Source organism: Taudactylus pleione, unplaced genomic scaffold (genome assembly GCF_031769625.1).
Source record: "Taudactylus pleione unplaced genomic scaffold, aTauple2 ptg000026l, whole genome shotgun sequence".
Lineage (NCBI taxonomy): Eukaryota > Metazoa > Chordata > Amphibia > Anura > Myobatrachidae > Taudactylus > Taudactylus pleione.
In genome coordinates, this window is record NW_028284428.1 from 23,821,121 (window position 1) to 23,843,582 (window position 22,462).

The 22,462-nt window shown below is 40.7% G+C and overlaps 1 protein-coding gene across 1 annotated transcript in view; it reads right to left on the bottom strand.

The window, feature by feature from the left end:
• LOC148539266 (arylsulfatase D-like) overlaps nucleotides 1-22,462 on the bottom strand; it is a 163,299-nt gene that overhangs the window by 94,473 nt on the left and 46,364 nt on the right. The window contains exon 5 of the mRNA XM_088451657.1: nucleotides 5,682-5,804. Coding sequence (XP_088307783.1) covers nucleotides 5,682-5,804 — 123 coding nt within the window. The remainder of the gene's footprint in view (nucleotides 1-5,681; nucleotides 5,805-22,462) is intronic.

Below are 22,462 nucleotides of genomic sequence, written 5' to 3' on the forward strand. Positions count from 1 at the left end.
CTGCATTCATCTTTCCCTCTATCCTGACTAGTCTCCCAGTTCCCGCCGCTGAAAAATATCCCCTCAGCATGATGCTGCCACCACCATGCTTCAATGTAAGGATGGTATTGGCCTGGTGATGAGTGGTGCCTGGTTTCCTCCAAACATAACGCCTGGCATTCACACAAAAGAGTTCAATCTTTGTCTCATCAGACCAGAGAATTTTGTTTCTCATGGTCTGAGAGTCCTTCAGGTGCATTTTGGCAAACTCCAGGCGGGCTGCCATGTGTTTTTACTAAGGAGTGGCTTCCGTCTGGCCACTCTACCATACAGGCCTGATTGGTGGATTGCTGCAGAGATGGTTGTCCTTCTGGAAGGTTCTCCTCTCTCCACAGAGGAATGCTGTAGCTCTGACAGAGTGGCCATCGGGTTCTTGGTCACCTCCCTGACTAGGGCCCTTCTCCCCCGATCGCTCAGTTTAGATGGCCGGCCAGCTCTAGGAAGAGGTATATACTGTAGAAAATGAAGCAACCACAGAATCTGATAGGCACAAATATGGGTCACTCAATCCAATGCAGGAAATGTATAGTTAAAAAAATTATATGTTTATTACAATTAATAAACCAATACAAATATCAATAATTGAGGCAATCAAAGAACAGGTAACAAATATGATAGTATATGGTAAAGATCATGAGAATAGGCAATCTAAAATTATTAAAAAGTCCCGAACCAGAAACATTAAAAAGTCAGTGGCTAATGATAAACCCTTTTGGAAGCACCTTGCTTATTCGTATAACAATTACTGAGAATATTGAACTCTGTGCATCATCTGTCAATTGGGCACAGAAAGCAAATGGTAAATAGTCAAATGACAGCTGATACAATGTTACCTTTCAAACAGGCGGATCAAACACACGTGTAGTTGCGGTGATCCAGTTGTAATTGTGGGGGGTGCCGTGACCAAGGATGGCTGGCCTCCAGAACTCAACCCAACTGTCAGTGGATATACAGAGGGGAGTGAGGTGGCCACTCCAGAACTCCGTGTCTGGCAGGTGAGAATCAGAGAGCTCCGTGCTCTATAGGGGTGAAGGTGACAGCTCTGGCCTGCGTGCACGAGTGGCTGGCCGTGAGCGCTCGACCCGACTAGTGGGGAGACTGCAGAGGACAGATGGTGCGGCCGCTCTAAAGTTCTGTGGTGAGCAGGTGAGTGTCAGAGAGCTCTGTGGATGCAGAGAGAGGGTCGCTGTAAATGGTCAGTGATGGTGTGAGGCTCAAAGATGGTGGTGAGCGTCTATTCTTAATAATGCAAGGGAGCTTCCAGCAGTGGGTCTGGGGACCAGGTAAAGAACCAGTGACAAGCACCTACGCATTTCAGCGTCCTTCTGATGTCTTTTTCAAGATGAATAGGAATTCTCAGATCTAATGGGTTTAAATAGCCTCAATAATTAAAATCATTCTACACAGATGGTAATAATTAACTGCAGGTTTGAGTGAAATCCAATTAAATCCCTGAAGGGATATACCCAGAAGACACAAATCATGATCAGTATAAAGAGTTTTTTATATACATTGATCATGACAGAAGACTAGATGCAATAATCAAAAAAATATAAAAAAGAAAAGTAATAAATGCATATACAAAATAAAATCATTATGAATATACATGTATACTAATAGATAATTTATTTTATATAATTGATGTCAGATTCTTAGGCCACACAGTAGGATATAGGTAGCTCATATCTAGGAAGCTTCCTGGTGGTTCCGAACTTCTTCCATTTACGAATGATGGAGGCCACTATGCTCATTGGGACCTTCAAAGCAGCAGATATTTTTCTGTACCCTTCCCCAGATTTGTGCCTCGAGACAATCTTGTCTCGGACGTCTACAGACAATTCCTTGGACTTCATTCTTGGTTTGTGCTCTGATATACACTGTCAAGTGTGGGACCTTATATAGACGAGTATATGCTTTTCAAAATCATGTCCAATCAACTGAATTTACCACAGGTGGACTCCAAATAAGCTGTAGGAACATCTCAAGGATGATCAGTGGAAACAGAATGCACCTGAGCTAAATTTTGAGCTTCATGGCAAAGGCTGTAAATACTTATGTAAATGTGATTTCTTAGGTTTTTTTTAAATTAAATGAGCAAAAATAAAAACTTTTTACACGTTGTCATTATGGGGTATTGTGTGTAAAATTTTGAGGACAAAAATGAATTTATTTCATTTTGGAATAAGGCTGTAACATAACAAAATGTGGAAAAAGTAAAGCGCTGTGAATACTTTCTGGATGCACTGTGATAAAACAGGAATATGTGGACGTACATATTCCATTAGCAATTCACAAATATATGCATGCTTATTGTACTTTATTTTCCTGCACTGCAATTTATTATATATAGAAATGATTGAGAATATATACATTTGTTGTGCGAGTTGCGGAAGGCCGCACTTGTGGAATGGCCTCAGACCTAGAGAGGATAAGGCCTTCCCTTTCCTCTCTAAAGTAAGCAAGTGTGTGTCTGATGCAGCAGCCATTTTGTTTGATATTTTAGCTAAAAGCATGTTAAATTATGTATTAAAAAATGTGTAGAGATTAGTATTTTATTTCTCTGTAGGTGTGATTAACTGCAGAGATATGTATAGGTTAAACTACTATATACATTGTTCTAGCAATAAGAATTATAGGTTTAAAATTTATAAGTTTTAATATGTGCAGAATAGCTGACAGCAAGTCTCAGTTATTTAATCAAATTACCTAACTGAAGATAGCATTTAACTGCAATAAGCAGAAATGAAGGCAAAATGGGCGACCATGTCAGATTTCTACATGGGAACAAAAAGATAACACAGAATTATATCAATATTATGTCTAAAGCACAGATGACCAATGAGGGCCTAGTACGTACAAATATTAATTAGATTAATTGGATGTATAAACAAAACAAAAGGATAAATTTGACCAGAGAAAGAGGGGGGGAGCATCGGGGAACAGAGGAGAGAACACAGGACGAGGTTTCGGGGTCCCAGTGCCGTTATGTATGTATGAAGTATTGGCTGACTGCTATCCTGTTATTCTTTACTGGGTGTCGCAAATTTATTTAGAATAAGTATTCCCAACTGCTGTTGGTATAACCTATGTTTTTTGTTGTAAGTCTGCATTGGCAAAATATATGTACGATTAAGATGTCTTTAAGTAAAAGCATTGTCATTTAGTTTAGAATCTGTGAATAATTTCAGTACTCTTTATAACAAGTAAGGTTTGTAAGTAATCCAGAACTATCGCGTTATTAACTGTATCTACTTCTGCAACTGCAGTTGCCACACCACAGCACTGATCCAGTCTGCTGGAATATGCAACCAGGGACCGTACTTACAAAAAAACAAAGTTTATTTTTCAATAATGGAGCTGGTGCCACTGGGGAATTTCTGACCGGCGCATGCACAGATTTACTGCAAGTGCAAGTCAGAAGCCAAAAATAAAGAGTGAGATTCGTCGGACAGGTGAATTAGCACTCTCCCTCTTCGGCAAACCTAGCTCTTAATGCATGTAAGCCCATTAGCCAACCCATTCATACATCTACCTCTAAATGTTTTGCTATTTTGATTAGGATGTATTAATTTTCCTCTTTGGCTATTGTCAACATATTGTTTTTTCATTCATTTTGTATTAGTTTGCCTATTAAATACTAGTTTCTGCGTCAATAAAAAAGAAAAAACAATTCTTTCCACTATCATGTCATTTTCTTGATAACATATTAGTACTCACTGTGAGATAAATTAATATAGCAGCTCTGCATAAGCATAGACTGAGAATGTAAAACTGATGTAAAACAGCATAAAAAAGTTACTACTTTTGCAAGAATCACATTGTGTATGATTTGTTTAGAAGAATAGTGTTATTATTAAGCCTCTGTCTATTGTCCACTTCTAGCCATAATGAACTACCAGTGTGGGCTGGGCTAGTGAGTTGGTGGAGCTGGATTGTGCCATATGTCTAAACTACAGTAAATATACTCCACCTGCATACATTTTAAAATACGCACTTCTATTGTTTTGGTTTTTATTTACAGCAGCCTACATTTTCAACCTTTACCCCCCCCATATCACAGAGATGGGAAGGAAAGGATGATGCTATTTGCATTGCTGTGAGTGAGGGGGGGAAAGTTGATATACTCTCCACGACCCTCAGAAATTCATGAGTCTAATCAAGTGTATTTTTATTTTAGAAAAGTATAGAAACAGACATAATAAACAACCACATCATCATAAATCTTGAATTTCTAATCCTTGAGTCCATTTGTTGTCTAGATGCAACCACGTTAGCTTTTTAATACATTTACCAATTATATAGATGAATTAATAAAAATTTTTAAAAAAAGACTTATTAAAATAAAAACTTAAGTATTTGTGTTTCAAACACCAATCCTTTTGCAGGATTATTTATCACAATTTATCTTGCAGTCTGCAGTTTCCTTCTTTTAATGCATAATCTGCTGTAACAAAGAGTTACCTTAACTAATGTTGGGTACACACTGGCCGACATATCTGCCATTCAAATGAAAGGCCAAAATATTGTGTGTGTGCGTTGGCCAGTGTGTACAGATGATATGTCTATGAACAATGCCGTCTGTGCCGCACAGCCAATGCCCAATATACAGTATCTGCAGATATATTTGTGCATCATGCAGTCAGGGCCGGCCCGAGCTTAATATTTTTGGTAAGCGAAGATACATTTTGGCGACCCCTGGTGGAATTTGTGCATGCCGAAGGTGCGTGCACCCAACAAAGGAAAGGGATGTGGGCTCATGGGAAAAACCATAATCACGAGCCCCGCCCCATAATTCCAATCATGCTGGGTACATGCGCATTGGCATCTGTTCATCATTCCCCCCATCTGGGACTCTTTGTTGCCAAAATAGGGATGGTTGGGAGGCATGCTAAAGGAAAGGTCTCAAAAGAAAGGGGCGTGGTCACACAAAAATATTCCCAATTCAAACTGCACCACACAATAGCATAATCTTATTCACATTACATGGCACAGGAGTGAGCTCCGGGTGCTGCTGCAGGGAGCCAGGTGCCCGCTGGTAAATTCTCAGTGGGCGCCCGGCAATTGGAGCCTCCCTGCGGCGTCCGGGGAGGAAGGAGTGTGGCGGTGGTGGTTGCAGCAGGAAGGAGTGTGACAGCGGGAGGGTGCACGAATCAAAGCATCCTCTGCTTGCGCTCTACCCACATGCATAGTCGGCGTAACAGGCGGGTCGGCCCTGCATGCGGTGTGTATGGGCAGTCAGCCGACCGCCCGTACACTTGCTGCAGAGGTCGCTGACATGTAAATGTATGCCAGTGGTGACGTCAATCACGAAAGATCAGGCCATCGATTGGTAAGTGTGTATGCATTTACCAAACGCCAGATAGGATGACCTTATTCTCTCTGCCTGCCCTGAATGTGTATATCTTAATTAATATTTTAGTCACAAAAATAACTACTGTAATATAACACTATAAGGACCACTGAAATGTTTCCGAAATCTGTGACACCTGAAAGGGCAAAATTTAGAACTTGAAGTCCAATATATTAATATTATTCACATATTTATTATTGTTCCTGATTACCCAAGCTTGTATCCAACATAGCACTATAGAAGCTAATAGTAAAGTATTGTAAAGAAAAAGTTGCACAATGGTAAAATGTACCTATAAGCCCAGTAGAATACCCTTTCTTCTGCAGTATTGCTGTAAATGTGGTCTCATTTGAGGGAAGTCCACCAGATGCACTGATCCACGCTAAAGCACGATAACTATCCCATGCATCCATACCTAGCAAAATAATAATAATAATAATTATTAATATTAGATTTGACTTTATTAGCATTAATTTACAATTTGTATTTTGAGTATGTGAAAAATACAGTGCAGAACATTTAGGATACCTAAAATATGTATGTACGTCCTGAAGAAATAGCATAAATGGATCACTTATGTTATGGACATAAATTCCATTACTGAGATGTATATTTACACTTGTTGTGAAAAGATATCCAAATGCAAGCAAAGTGAATGAGTATAAATGTAGGACCACCATAATAATGTCTGTGAGCCGTCATTGCAAATGCTTATGTATGGTTAGCACCTAGCTAACTGGTTCCTGTTGCACTTATGCAGAAGACTAGTACAGCTGACTCTATACATTACTAGAGCAATATATATAATGGAAATTACTGTTGTATGTAGGGGTGCCGAGAGGGGGTTGGGGTTACTAATTACACAGGACCCAGGATAAGTACTAATTACACAGGACCCGGTGCTGAAGCCACCCCCTCTCCCTCTTACCTGTCAGCAGCCCAGCACACACTGCAGGGTGCTGGGCTACAGTGGGACCAGTGAAACTGCTCGCTGCTGCTGAGCAGCAGCAGCTGTCTCCTCTGTATTGCCTGTGGGAGGAGCGATCACACTGATCGCGCATCCCCTAGATTTGCTTCGGGCTCACAGCGCCCCCCACCTCAGAGCGGTGTGCAGGGTCAGAGCTCTTTTTTTTTTCCTAAGTGGTCGTGGCCACACCTCTGGCGATTAGGCCATGCCTCCGAGAGTAACAGGGCCCGCCCGGCCCTCTTTTACCCTGGTTGTACAGGGTGCGTGCATAGTAGGGCAACCAGAGCTGCAAGCACTAAGCTGTTGCCACAACCCTGATCCCATTCGCCAAGAGACTTTGGGAAAACACCCTATATTGTCATTGCATGCAGTATGATGGCTATGGGGCCATGCATAAGGGGGTAATGGTGATGCGATGCAAGCGCTATGCCAGCCCCATCTCTGCTACTCTGTTTGGGCTTCACTACAAAAGCCATAATGATTAATGCCCAGCAGAGCTGGGGCCTACCGAGAGTATGGACATTTAGCAATGGCCTGTCTCTCTATTTGGATATGAGGTACGGTTATTTCATGTTATGTTCCTTTCATATAGACACAATGGAAGACATTACTTATACCACAATCAGCAATATTTTAGGTGGCGTTTCGGCATCATGTCTAATGCTAAGCAGTTGCACTGAATGGAGTTACAGTGCAGGTAAAAAGCTAACGTGCACAACATAAAAACTATTAGTGAAACACTATTAAGTAAAAATAGTTTATACTTTTATGCTGGGTACACACTATACCACTTGCAAACAATGCGATGGTCGTCTAGATTTTCCCTGAACTCACGGACAAACAATCTAGTGCATACACACTGTGCAATCTAACAAACGACCAAACTATATGTTGTGCGTCGTTTGGGACTTCCAAATCGTCACATCGTTAATGATATATCGTTTGCCTTCTAAACACCGGATGACCATCTTAAAGAATTCTGGCCAAATTTAAATAGGGGGCTGTTCTTTCTGAGGGTATATAAAGCAGGCTCCATTTTAGCTCTGTGCAGTTCTGCTGTGTGACTAGTGAGGCTTGGTGTATACCTGCTGAATGTTGTACATTGCATTACTGCTCTGCTTTGGTTTGCTAGCCTTATCAAAGTGCTTCTATATGACATTCGCTTGTGATGGATACTTTTCGCTATCAAGTTATGGCATCATATGCTTTGCCTGTTATGTTAGCTGATAGGGAGAAGGCCAAGAATAGGAGAAGACTGAGATCATGCTGGACAAAGTAGTGGCTGCTGCAGAGGGAAACTTGCTCTCAAATGCCAATGCTTATGGAGATTCGGGAGAACAATCTGGATGACTACCGCAATTTCCTGCGCATGGATGATGCCACCTTCCAGGAGTTGCTGCGTCTGGTCACTGCCTACATCTGGAGGCAGAATACCAAGTTGTAAAGGGCCATTTCTGCTGAGGAGAGGCCGATTGCTACCCTGAGGTACCTGGTGAGGAATCTGATATTAAGCTATCCACATATAGACTCCATTTTGTCTTAGGATGGTTTGTGCCTCTAAGGTTATTCACAACTTTAATGTTGAAAAATATAAAAAAGGATTTTTGGTAACATTCGAGTTTCAGAACTTTGGAATGTGCAGATGGTCTAGACAAGACAGTGTTCTGAATAGACTGTGTGTTCTAACCTCCCTCCCTGAGATAGATAAGGAATAATGAGGAATAAGGGTGATTTATGAACTCCCAGTAATAACCTTCAAAAACAATGACTGCTGTATTGAGATGTAGTGTGAAAATACTAATATGTTGCAATGTGAAAACACTATGCTTTATATTATTGTATGACACATAATTATAGTCAGAGGAATCTTTGAACACTATACTGGTGGGTGTGTGATGATTCACCTCTCCTGAGTATACTATGCAACGCAAGGGTATGTCATACAATAAATGAGCTTTGGTCGGTGATTAACCTCAGAAGATTTATTTATTGATCCTTCAACTTGGAGGTTCCCATACCGAAATTCCTAACCCTGATCCAGAGACGGACACGATGGGAGTGACCAGGACAGTGGATTCTGACTATAACCCCGGGATGAGTGGTTTTCTGCTCAAGTTAGACTGCACTGTTTTGGGGAGCTGTCTAAGGATTCAGGTACGGATATCTACAGTATGTGTCTCAGACTCTTGTTTTTGTTTTTTGTTTTTAGGTTTTGTTTTATGAAATGACATGTCTAATGAACCTTTAAAAATGTATACAGACTATAATCCTTATAGATTTGAATATGGGCAAATGTGTTATTGTGTTTAACAGTCTAATAATTGGTTTCCCTGATTAACATGAGTATTGTCCATTGATACATCTTGTGATCTTTATACTTCCAAAGTGAATAGACATAGAAGTACCTTTTGTTTGTTGGTAGGTTGCCATATTGATGGAGATTATCTCCAAACCATAGTAGGAGAATTTGGAGATTTCTTTATAACTACTTTGCCAGTCAATCTATATCCCAAAGGTATGGTCATAGGACCTCATTCAGAGTCGGTCGTAAGTGGCCACTCGGTCGTACGCATCCGATGTTTCCAAACCACGCATGCGTATGGTTAGTTGTGCGCATGTGCGTTACGAGACCTTGCGATCTAAAATGCTGTCGATCGTATGGCATACGAGCTTCCGAGAGTTGATTGACATGAAAGGCCGTTTGTGGGTGGTGACGGGGGTGGTGGTCTAAAAACACAGGCGTTAACTCACCGTTTTCAGGGCTTTTCAGGGGCGTACATAAATTTCCTGCTACGACCGACATAGAAGGCCGGAAGTAGTAAAACGTCACTCTGCGAGCAGGTTAGAGGCCTGGCTGATCGTATAGCTTGAGGTTGTGTATGTGCCCTCTCAAGCCCCAGAGTACAATCGATACTATCGAATGTGATGGATGTTATGTTTGATGTTTCTATTTTGTGCCACACAATGCAAGCAGCTAATAATCGTTGCTGCTAATTGGTTTGTAATTGATTCAGTTGCGTTTGCATTAGCGAATAATAAGAATAAATACATTTCACGGGGATGGCTTATTCTATGCGTTTTTTTGTAAACTTTTGGTGTAATTTGCACACAACACAAGCGGCCGCAACCATCAGAAGAAAATTAACATACAGTGACTGACAATGACTGACAACGATTGACTTGATCGCTAGCTGCTATCACTCGTTAGCTAGAGGAGGTGCTTTGTTCATGTATGGGTGTCACTTTGGTTGTGATCGACCGGCCGTGCGATTGTTTTTTTTTCTGACTCTCGATCGTTAGGCGTACGACCGACTCTGAATGAGGTCCATAGTGTGCTCAGCACTACTAAGGAGATCCTCTTTAGTAAGAGAAAGGATAAACAAAAATCTGTGTTTGGTTTCTTCTTCTAAATAGAAATGACCTCACAGAACCCCTCAGGGTTTTTGTAAAACCCACAGACCAGGGTTTTTGTAAAACCCACAAACCAGGGTTTTGTAAAACCCACCGATATGGGTAAAGTAGATAGCAAACATCTGTCCAGCTGTCAGACCCCCATGGACATTATATGTATAGTTTTAGGTCCTGGGGCAACAGAAGGAATGGAGATGGCACACTTGATTCGACCAATGTACAACAGATACATAAGTCATATGGCCCCTGCATAAAGAGTAACAAACTTGAAGGCAAACTTTTGAATTAGATAAGAGTGTTAAAACGGATCTTGTTAGAGAAAGAGTCACAAGAAAGGGAATAAGAAATTAATTGTATGTACTTTAAGAATTATTTTGAAGAGACACCTGTAAGGACAGTAAGTCAAAATTGTTCAATGAAAAAGAATATTGCTAAAAGTAAATAGCTATGCCCCATTATAGACTGTCAAGCATATGATTATTTGAAATTGTGGTGCAGTAAGTTGTAGAGTTTGTATACTGAAGGTATCATATACTGAACCCAGAAAAGATACCATAAGTTAGGATGAGGATAAGAAATACATAGATCCCTGTAAATTGTGGAGAGTGGTAAATTGTTTATTATTTTAAATGTAAAAATAAACTATGAACGAGAATTAGTAGGTTTAAGAAGTAGTTAACATAGCAGATACATAAATTAATAGAAGATACATAAATTAGTATGCTCAATAACATCTAAATGTGATGTTAGTGAGATATTCAAATATTTGAAAATATGACATAATTCTTCTTGGCTCAGTGAATATCATTGCAAATGCTAAACAAGCAGTTTTATTTTGAGAGTCAATCTGCCTATACAAGTTAGTAACATTTGCAAATCAAATTTGTTTTTACTTTTTAAGTATGAACCTTTGTTTTGTTGCAAAAGTGTTTTTTATTTTTTGTTATTGGCCTTTGTTTTAATGTACTACATTAATATGTATAAATGTTGTATGGTTGTGGTATTACCGGGGCAGTGTAGGTAATCCTGTTCACCTCTTCCTTATCCTGAGCAAGGATTTATTAAGCTATTGCTACTTACATATATTACCCACAATGGGTAAGTTAGATTATAACATTGAAGTGTTTACAACAAGTGTTGGAATGTAACGATTATTGTGAAAGTAACATTAATAACATGTGGATTATGAGGTTAGTTTACAAGATGCTAAAGATCTGAGAATGTATAAAAAAAGCTGCTAAAAGTGTTATTCAGTACAAATTAATCTTATCAGAACATTTGACCTCCTCTGTAGTCCTGGCCACTGGCCTGGATACCCAAATACAGTATTTACAAAAGACAAACCATTGGAGATAACTGTAAATAATAGTGTGACATTAAAGACACAGTTTAACTTCCAAACTAAGACTTCTTAGAAGAATAGCTTTTAATTGTATTAATAGGTCTCATTAATGTTGTTAAAACTAGAAACTTGTACTTAAATGAGACGTTTGCTAAAGTCCCTGATATGTTATGGGCACAGGGGAAAGTGAATGTAAGAATACTTTCCATCTAGCCTGTAAAAATTAAAGCTACACATGCAGCAAGTTAAGTAATAACCTGTAAGACCAGATCAAGAGGCTGCAGTAACTGAACAGGTAGGAGATTACCTGAAAGCAGGGGTACTTACGGAATGTCATTCCAGTTGGAACTAGTTTTTTTTCTTATTAAAAGGAAGACCCTAAATCCAGATGAATCTCCCTTTTTAAAAAAAAATAATGCATAAAAGGTTACCAGTTAATACATTTACTGTACCTAATCTGCACACCTTGCTGAATGGCATACTAACTGCCTCACAGTTTTTTTTGTTTCTTTTCAGTCCCTAACAAAAGAAGCAGTATGTTTAGACTAAACTACCACAAGGGGGTGCTACAAGCCCTAGTGTTAATAAAAATTGTCTTCTTGCCAGTGCAATCATAATCATTATACGATATGTGGACGATTTACTTTTATGGATTGTTTGCATGAAATAATAGCATTACTGAATATTCTGCACAGTAAATGTTGTAGGGTATCTAAAGAAGATGAATACCTAATGAAAATTAATTGTAACTTTTGTTTTATGCAATCAAGGGATCTATACAACAGGATCCCCTTGCATTAATATATGAATAAATTGAAGTCTATCATGTTGTAAAACAAGATATTATTAATACATCAGCATTGGTTTTACCTGATTATTGTAAGCCATTTATACTGTTTTGTCATGATTCTAACTCACATGCTCAGGGGTCCTTGAACAATCACATTGAAACTCTTGTCACCTAGACACTGTTAAGTGCTGACATAGTGTTAGGACACCCCTTAATCCTTATAGTATCACATGGCATTATAAAAATACTGAATAGAGTGCAAAGAAAGCATGTATCTGTTGTTAGGCTTCTGAAATACAAGGTAGCTTTGTTGTACAAGTAATGTCACTATTAAAGGATGTAGAATGTTGAATCCTGTGTCATTGCTCTCGCAGATTTCAAAAGCTGGGAGAATAGTGATAAAACAAAAGTAAATTGTGACAGTGTCAAGGAGGACACTGAAAATATACACTTTTTCTTTTTCGATTGTGTTGTGTTAAATTTATATGCTAGCCGTCAGAGCACTGTCTACTGCATTCCAGTTATCCCAAAGGCTTGTAGTGATAAAGATAAGGATACACTTGAGAGACTACACCCAAAGCTGAAGGCAATAGACTGGTAGACCAGGTCGCACATGCTGCTGCCATAAGTCACTGCTCCCAAGGAGAACCCACTTATGTGGTAGATCCCACCCCCAAGATTTACTTAAGTACCCTCACAAAGCTCCAGGTACCACCTCCAGAAACTGAGAAAAGCAAAGCTATGAGCTAAAGATAAAATGGTGAGTCGGGGCGAAGGTCAACGTTTATGTCTACCAAAAGCACTTTACCCAGTTATGGCCCAGATAATACATGGTGAGTTGTATTTGGGGAAGGATACAATGGTGGCTATCACCAACCATAATTGGATAGCTCCGGGTTTTGCACAGACATCACAGGCCATTGAAACAAGGTGTATAATATGTGCATTGAACAGTCTGTGTAAGTCTGTCCCAACCCCTTTAAAAAGTACTTCCCAGACTCAGTTTTCTTACACTGGATATAAATTGATTTTATACCACTGCCCAAATGCTCTGAATGTGATGCCCTCTTGTACGAGCCTCATCGGTCACTGGTCCGGAGGGTAGGTGTGTTGGAGGGCAGATGCAAAGACAATGGCCAAGGTAATTAAGAAAATCATGAATAAGGTCATCTGTAGATATGGTGTACTATGTATCAATCTTACAGAAACAATTAACTAAAATACATAATTAGGTGTTTTCTTCTATTCCAGTCCCTTATCTTGATACAGGTACCCACCATTTACAACCAGGAGATTGGATGATAATTGGAAACATACCAGGAAGGCTATTGAGCCCAGATATGAAAGTTTATTCCAAATCCTGCTGACTACACTTATTTCAGTGAAACTTCATAAGAAGGACACCTGAATATATGCCTCCTATTGCAAAAATCTTCATCCAAGGGGAGTTGGAGTAATTTGATATTATGAATAGATGGTTTGCTAGGCCCCAAGCCAGACAAAGGCTTGTGGGGATGTATACTTAACTTTGCTTTATTATAGTTTTAATTTTAAACTTTGAGTTTTGATCACAAGTATTAAGCTGAGTACCTGCATAAATAGTGGTATATCAAGAGACAGGAAGCAGTAACAATATCTAGACTCAGTGTATAATATGATCACAATATAGAAGTTTTAGCCAAATTGTTTGATAATGTTACAGATGAAATATTTGATGTGCCTAAGATGATCACTAATGAACTGCAATTTAAAGTAAAGTTTATGGTACAGTTTAGACTGATCCTCGACTACCGTACAGCTGCTTGATAAGGTATGTGTAAAATAGTGAGACAAGCCTGCTGTAACATAAATAACTGATAACTTTTATGACCTGATACAGGAACATATGAAAAATCATGGAACTGAAAGACCAGTTTAGAAAAGGACATAATGATCCAGAGTATGATCTTGATGATAATGAATGGTTTTCCTAATAAAACCCAGCGAAATGGTTTAATGAATTCTTATTGATAAAGGTTTAGCTTTGTTTGTAATCATTTATATTGCTATAAAACTTGTTATTTTTCTGATTAAGAAGTTAGTTACACTTGAATGTTGCTTCTCCAAGTAAAATACACCAAAGGCCTTGATGATAACTCAAGTCTATGATAACATCTATGCCTAAGACAACATTCCAAGCTATACCATTTGTGGGACCAGCCTCACTGAGGATGACAAGAAAACATGTGGACAATGCAAGACTATCATAATTTCCTTGAATATTCATGACACGATGGACAGGATAAAAGACAATTAGTGACTGAGGACCATGGACTTGCCCTAGCAGGGGACAGGTCAACGGAGCAAGGAGAGGGGGGTGATCCTATGTATAAGTTTCTGTAGATGGGCTTATATGTATACACACCTGTTAGTATAGCAAGATCAAGTTCTTCTTAGGTAGATTGTATAGGGTAAAGTTATGAATAAAATATGGGAAATGAGGAATCTGATATTGAACACTATACTGGTGGTTGTGTGGCGATTCATCTCTCCTGAGTATACTCTGCAACACAAGGGTCTGACATACAATAAATGAGCTTTGGTCGGTGGTTAACCTCAGAATATTTATTTATTGATCCTTCAACTTGGAGGTTCCCATACCGAGATTCCGAACCCTGATATAGAGACGGACACAATGGGAGTGACCATGACAGTGGATTGTGACTATAACCCCGGGATGAGAGGTTTTCTGCTCAAGTTAGACTGCACTGTTTTGGGGAACTCCTGTGTCTTTCTAAGGATTCAGGTACGGATATCTACAGTATGTGTCTCAGACTCTTGTTTTTGTTTTTAGGTTTTGTTTTATGGAATGACATGTCTAATGAACCTTTAAAAATGTATACAGACTATAATCCTTATAGATTTGAATATGGGCAAATGTGTTATTGTGTTTAATAGTCTAATAATTGGTTTCCCTGATTAACATGAGTATTGTCCATTGATACATCTTGTGATCTTTATACTTCCAGAGTGAATAGACATAGAAGTACCTTTGATGGAGATTATCTCCAAACCAAAGAAGGAGAATTTGGAGATTTCTTTATAACTACTTTGCCAGTCAATCTATATCCCAAATGTATAGTCATAGTGTGACATACAATAAAATGAGCTTTGGTCAGTGATTAACCACAGAAGATTTATTTATTGATTCTTCACTGGCTACAGGAAGGTCCCATGCCGACCTGAAGTTTGGCTCCCTCATCTCTCCTCAAGCTTTAGGCCTCATCATCCCAGAGCAGGCTTGCCACAATCTGCTTCTGCCAGGAGGAGGCAGCAAGCTCAGCACAGTGGGTGGGGGGGCGTGACCAGATTTTGATGGTGGCGGGGGGCATGACCACGCGATCTAGTCTTCGCGGTTCCGCACCCTATATACAATGCCGAGATTACCAGCATTGTGTAGCCGTGGGTGGGTCCACGATGACGCAACTCAGTGCAAATCACATCATCAGCTCCCCCCGGGCTGGCCTCTGATACAAGGTGGGAGGAAACACCACTCTTATGTCTCGTGCAAAAAAAATTTTTTTATTATACAAGTACAAACTGTGCACCGTGTAAAAGAAGACAGCTGCATTTTTTTTCTGTTGCACAAGGTATAAAATGCAAAGCAACATATATATATATATATATAAAATTAAAAAAATGTGCACATTTAATGGTCAACTGTATATGCATACATATTAATATAACAAAACTTTTAAACTATTAGCAAAAAATTATCAACAAGTTTTAGCACTTCCAATAACTTTGGTGGCTATGATATGTGTTGCTGCAATCTGCCCTTATGGCACGTGTTTATTGACCTAGTCCAGTGGTTCTCAAACTCGGTCCTTAGGACCCCACACAGGTCACGTTTTCCAGGTCACCCAGCAGGTGCACAGGTGTATATAACTCACTGACACATTTTAAAAGTTCCACAGATGGAGTTAATTATTTCACTTGTGATTATGTGAGGAGACCTGGAAAACATGCACTTTTTGGGGTCCTGAGGACCGAGTTTGAGAACCTGTGACCTAGTCAAATGAGCGGCAGGAGCAGCATATATCATAGAGCACCAAAGTTATTGCGAATCATTGGGAATGACAAAACTTCTTGATAATTGGGGTACAAATATACATGTAACACCCTAGATGGTTACCAATACCATACATTTCAAATATTTACAACCAAAAAGGATTAATTATTTAAAGTTATTAAATAATACATATATACTGTCTGTGAAATTATGAATGTGTAGCTGTTATTGAAAACATGTGCACTGTAGTTCATGCCAAAATATGTATTTTTGGGAGAATTTAAGATGTGCATGGGCATGTTATTTTGTTTCATTATATATGTATATAGACACTAACATTTATGATATGAAATGCTTGTACAGTATGTACAATATTGAGGTAAAGAGTATATATGTGTGGAAGTATAGAATTCATTTTGTATCCTATAAGAAGCAATTTTGTTGTAAAGTATGCCATGTATTCATTGAAGGTAAATGCATAGGGCAGGAAAGAGTTAATTCCATGTGCAGACTCTGTCATATAGTCACAGAAAAGCATATGTACATATAAGGTAAGGTATGAGATTCCAAATCTGTACCCAGCCCTGTGGTTTTTTCTAAATGTAATCACAAACAGATGTACTCCAGAAGCTATAAATGTATGTAGTTTGCCACCATTAAACAAGAGATTGATTTCATACTACACAAGACAGTTGTGTTCTTGGATCTCTCTCTCCTGTGTAATTCATAGCATATGCTGCAGCAACCAAAAGCAAGGAGGGTCTCTGAGCTCACTGTATTTATAGCCATAGCTAAAATACAGAACTGACAACTGGAAGTTCCACCGAGATATCCAGCAAGCTGATCACTGGACGGACAACAAGCGTGTTCTGAGAGGAGAGACATCAGAATAACAATCCCGGGTGGTGAGTATTTTTGTACTCAGTTCTGATTCCTCTGCCTTTCATCACACGTAGTTCTGTCCTGGGATCATACTGGGTATTTATAGACACCCTCACTGCTTTTTTTATTATTTTTCTGAAATGTACTAACCAATCTGTCATTTGTTATATGTTAGGCCTGACTGACGTATGAGAGATATTTTGTCTGTGTGAATTTGTATGTCTGAACGTTGTTGGGGGTTCATCCTTAGGGTGTGCAGAAAGGGGGATTAACCTTGGCATGATTGCTGGTACAAACTGGTTCATGCTGGGGCAATTCTCAGGTCTGCATGCTTTCGGAGAAAGGCCGTGCTGTAATGTCAGGTGATTGAAGTCCTGCTGTATAAAGGCAGGTGCCTGAATGCTTATCTTTCTTGTATCTCCTATCTATGACCCATATGAGGCATACTAGGTCAAGGAAGAGTCTTGTTCGTCTTGTACATCTATGAAAATTTATTTAACCCATTTAGAAATGTGTAGTTAGAGTACCATTAGTATATCCTATAGATTTAACATTGAGTGGGTTAGGTTATGATATAGAAGAATCCAAAGAAAGTCCATTAGATATGCAGTCAACACCCACTGGGTTTTGACAAGAGGGACCAGACATTTTTAGAACAGTCTGTTGTTATTTCTAGTTATCAAAAGAACAAAGAGATAGACCCTAATAAAAAGTAACAGTAACCAGATAAATTAGAGGGAATAATATTCAGTTAACGGCACCAATTAGCCAATAGACCCTTCACAATAAGGAAGTCCATAAATTAGACATATAGTCAGGATACTTAGGGACCAGTAGGTTCCACAGATATAGGCCCTCATTCAGAGGCAGTCGGAGGATGCAAGCGGTCGCTCAGAAACTGGGCGGTCGCTTGCATCCTGACCGGCCGCCTCTGTTTCGGTCGTTAGGCTGTGGGTTTACACCCTCAGTTCTAATGACAGCTAGGGTGATGGTCTGTGACCATCGCGACCATCGGGACTTACGACGAGACTCTAGGGTAGGGTCTCACTTGTCGTAAGCCCCGGAGAGCTTCTGGCTCTGTCAGAGCCAGAAGCTCTCCACTGACATCACTAGTGATGTCAGTGGGGCCTCTCCCAAATGGCAGGCATTCCCATGGGAATGCCTCCATTTGGGCTGCCACTCCCCCGGCCCGCCTTTCAAACGGGGCGAGCTGTCAATCAACATCGACAGCTCGCCCCCTTTGGAAAGAGACCCACTACAACCGGCGCTGTTGGTTGTAGCGGGTCTCACGCATGCACACGAAGGAGCCGGCTCCCTCGTGCACATGCGCACTGGACAAACATCGAGGCGGCCGTGCGGTCGTAGACTTAGGTCTATAGAAGATAATGCTAAGGAAAGGCAAGAAAAGTACAATAGGAAAAAAGATGCCATGCCCAAGCCCATGTATGTTCTTACTTACCCTAATTTAAATCTGAAGGATAACAAGGAACAGGGCTATAGACCACCCAAGCCATCAGGCAGACCTAGTTGTCAGCAATCTAAAAGATCAGAAAAATGCATGAAAAAAGGGCTTTGTTTCAATTGCATGGAGCAGGGACACATTAAGAGGAAATGTCCCAAGTTAAAGAAACCCCAGACCCAAGATCTTTTGGTGAGTCTTAGCCAGCAATAGGAAACAGGGCCCCAGAGTCTAAATTGTCCCTTATCATGTAATGCCCCAACAGGACCACAAATTATGATACCTGTTAAATTGGGAAATAAAAGATAAACTGTCTCATAGACTCTGGGGCTGCTACAAGTCTCTTAAAAGTAAATATAGTAGAACCCAAGTATAAGGGACCAAGCTCCACTAATGTAGTGGGAGTGGGGGGCCAAGTTATCAGCCTCCCTAAAACCAAACCTGTACAGATTGAATTAGACTCAGGAGTAGTGCTAACGACCCAATTTCTAATTTCAAAAGATTCACCAGTGAATTTATTAAGAGCTGACCTACTGGCAGCTCTGGAAGCTAGCATAGTGTACAGAAATGGGGAAGCTATGTTAAGTACACCAGCAGGATTGTTGCAAACTATGGCCTATGACACTGCACAATCCCTAATGACATGTTTACCCTCTGAACAAAAGGAGGAACCCTTATTGTCTGTAATTGAGGCAAGGGTACCATCAGGGGCAAAGGGAAAAATGGATGTAGGACTCCTACCAGTAGATCCAGTAACAATCAAAATAAAACCTACAGCAACGCCTGTGAAAATGAAACAGTACCCCCTTAACGAAGGCCAGACACAGGCAATAGAAACACAGATATAACAATATGTATAAGCAGGAATGTTAAAACCCTGCAGATCCCCATGGAACACTCCATTGTATTTAATTAAGAAACGATCTAAGGATAATGAACCTGTATCTTACAGACTAATTCATGATCTTAGGGAGGTTAACAAGCATATGGTAATTGATATTCCTATTGTGCCAAATCCACATACGCTGCTAAACCAGATCCCTCCCTCTGCTACACACTTCACAGTCATAGACTTGGCAAACGCTTTTTTCTCAGTCCCTCTGACGGAAGAAAGTCAATTAATGTTAGCCTTCACTCACAAAAGTCAACAATACACGTGGACAAGATTACCACAAGGAGGAGCCACTTCACCTAGTGCCTTCTCAGAAGCTATGACACTGGTATTAAAAGGATGGGTACCAATAGATCCAAAAACAGTGCTCATCCAGTATGTAGATGATTTTTTGCTATGTACCAATAGTGAAACAATGTGCATAGACCTCATTCAGAGTCGGTCGTTGCGGCAAAGGGGCCGGATATGCAAATGATGCACTCGCATGTTGCGTCCCTAAGATCGGATCGGCAGCTGGCCGACCAAGGGGAGGAAGCGGCCGGAAGACAAAAAAATACTCCCCCTTCTCGTATGCATTACACGTAATTTCCAGGCATATAAGGATTAATCGAGACCATCGGGAACCATCGGAACTGGTCGTAGAGCTTAATGTTGACCATACCCTCTCTTAAGCTCTACGATCATGTCAGTGTAAAAACCTCCCATGTCACATGTGCCATGACGCTACTTTGTTAATTATGCACTCCCATAAAATGCCATTTGCATAATTAGGCACGCCTGTGTTCGGATCTCCACTCCCCCGTTTTCAAGCACCTTCCCCTGTTACCACCCACAAACGCCTCAATCTGTCACTCAAACTACCGACCTGGCTGTTTTCAAGGAGAGAGAAATTTCTGATCGTAGCGGCTAGTTTGCGCATGCGCATTGCGAACTTTACGCATGCGCAGTTTAGCGAATATCGGTGGTGTACGACCGTGCGGCCACTACGACCGACTCTGAATGAGGTCCAGTGTCATTATTGAAATTCCTACATGAAGCACAATGTAAAGTGTCAAGAGACAAAATACAAGTTGCACAACCTAAGGTACAATTCCTAGGCCACTGTATAACCCACCAGGCTAAGCACATCCTGGAAGAGAAAAAACAGATTATACAGATGCAAAACCACCCCAGACACTGAAACAGTTAAGAGCCTTTCTAGGGCTTATCACATATTGTAGGGATTGGGGACCTCATTCAGAGTCGGTTGAAGCGGCCACACGGTCGTACAGGAAAAGGGGCCGGATATGTAAATGATTCCCTTGCAAGTTGCGTCCCTAAGTTCGGATGAGCTGCTGGCCGACCAAGGGGAGGTAGCGGACGGAATTCAAAAAAATACTCCCCCTTCTCGTACGCATTACACGTCATCTCCGGGCATATAAGGATTAATCGAGACCATCGAGAACCATTGGAACTGGTCGTAGAGTTTAAGGTTGACCATACCCTCTCTTAAGCTCTACGATCATGTCAGTGTAAAAACCTCCCTTGTCACATGTGCCATGACGCTACTTTGTTAATTATGCACTCCCATAAACCGTATGCACTCCCATAAAATGCCGTTCACATAATTAGGCACGCCTGCGTCCGGATCTCCACTCCCCCGTTTTCAAGCACCTTACCCTGTTATCACCCACAAACGCCTCAATCTGTCACTCAAACTACCGACCTGGCTGTGCTCAAGGAGAGAGAAATTTCTGATCATAGCGGCTAGTTTGCGCACGCGCATTGCGAACTTTACGCATGCGCAGTATAGCGAACATCGGTGGCGTACGACCGTGCGGCCGCTTCGACCGACTCTGAATGAAGTCCTGGATCCCAGGTGCATCTTCTAAGCTTCAAATACTATATGATGCATTAAAAGGTGATAAGCAGCAAGGCCCTCTTAAAGTGACAGATGAGCAGAATCAGGTGTTTCAGGAGTTAAAGACAGACATTATATCTGCTCCAGCCCTGGCTTTACCCAATTACAGTAAACCTTTTACACTATACTGTCATGAGGTCCAGGGCCACGCACAAGGGGTGTTAACACAAGAACAAGGGGGTAGGCAGAAGCCTTTGGCTTACTATTCCCTACAGCTAGACCCAGTTATCAGAGCTGCCCCAACCTGTATCAGGGGGGTAGCAGCTGCAGCCATTTTACTAGACAAAACTGCAGATATTGTGTTAGGTCATTCATTAATATTGCAAGTGCCACATGCCATTACAGAAATACTCAATCAGGCACAGACTAAACACTTATCTGCAACTGGACTCACAAAATATGAAGTAGCTTTACTTACCCTGTGTAATGTAAACATACACAGGTGCTCGGTATTGAATCCAGCGTCATTACTTTCGAAAGATTCAAAAGGAGGAAGTTTAGAAACAGGAGACATTGACACTCCTGCAGCACCAGATATGCTAATTTATAGTAGTGCTGCCAGTGACAGTAACGATAGCAGAAAGGAAAGTGAAAATCACAATCTTTTTTCTTCAGACACATGCTGCGAGCATGATTGTATTCAGTTTATGGAACAGGAAATCACACAGATCTCTCCTGTATTAGACATACCAATTCCTAATGCACAATTAGAATTGTTTGTAGATGGTTCAAGGTATTATGTAGATGGTCACCCACATACGGGATATGCAGTTACTACTGCATGAGCCAATCATTCAAGAACCTTTACCACCTACCATGTCAGCCCAAGAGGCTGAATTAGAGGCATTAAATGCTGCATGCCTTTATGCTGAGGGACAGACTGTAAACATCTACACTGATTGCAGGTATGCCTACGGGATCGCTCAAGATTACGTTCCAATCTGGAAGAGTAGGAATTTTGTAGGGTCTACAGGTAAACCAATAAAACATGCAAACTTGATTAGACAGTTGTTTGAGGCCTTTCAGGTTCCCAGGCAACTTTCAGTAATAAAGGTCAAAGCTCACACTAGGGAACAGACGCCAGAAGCAAAGGGAAATGCATGTGCGGATGCTGCTGCCAAGGAGGTAGCCCTTAAGCCCCTACAACAGTCACCACAATCAGCTGCTCTTATAGCATCAGCTGTAGAATCCCCTAAAGTGAGTCAGGACCTTCTCTTACAGTTCCAAAAACAGGCCTCTCCAGATGAGTTGAAAGCCTGGCAGAAACAAGGAGCTGTGGGCCTAATTCAGACCCGCTCGCGAGCGCTCACAAGCGGGTCGATGTTGGACCAGTGCGCATGTGCACGAGGGAGCCGGCTCCATCGTGCGCATGCGCAAGA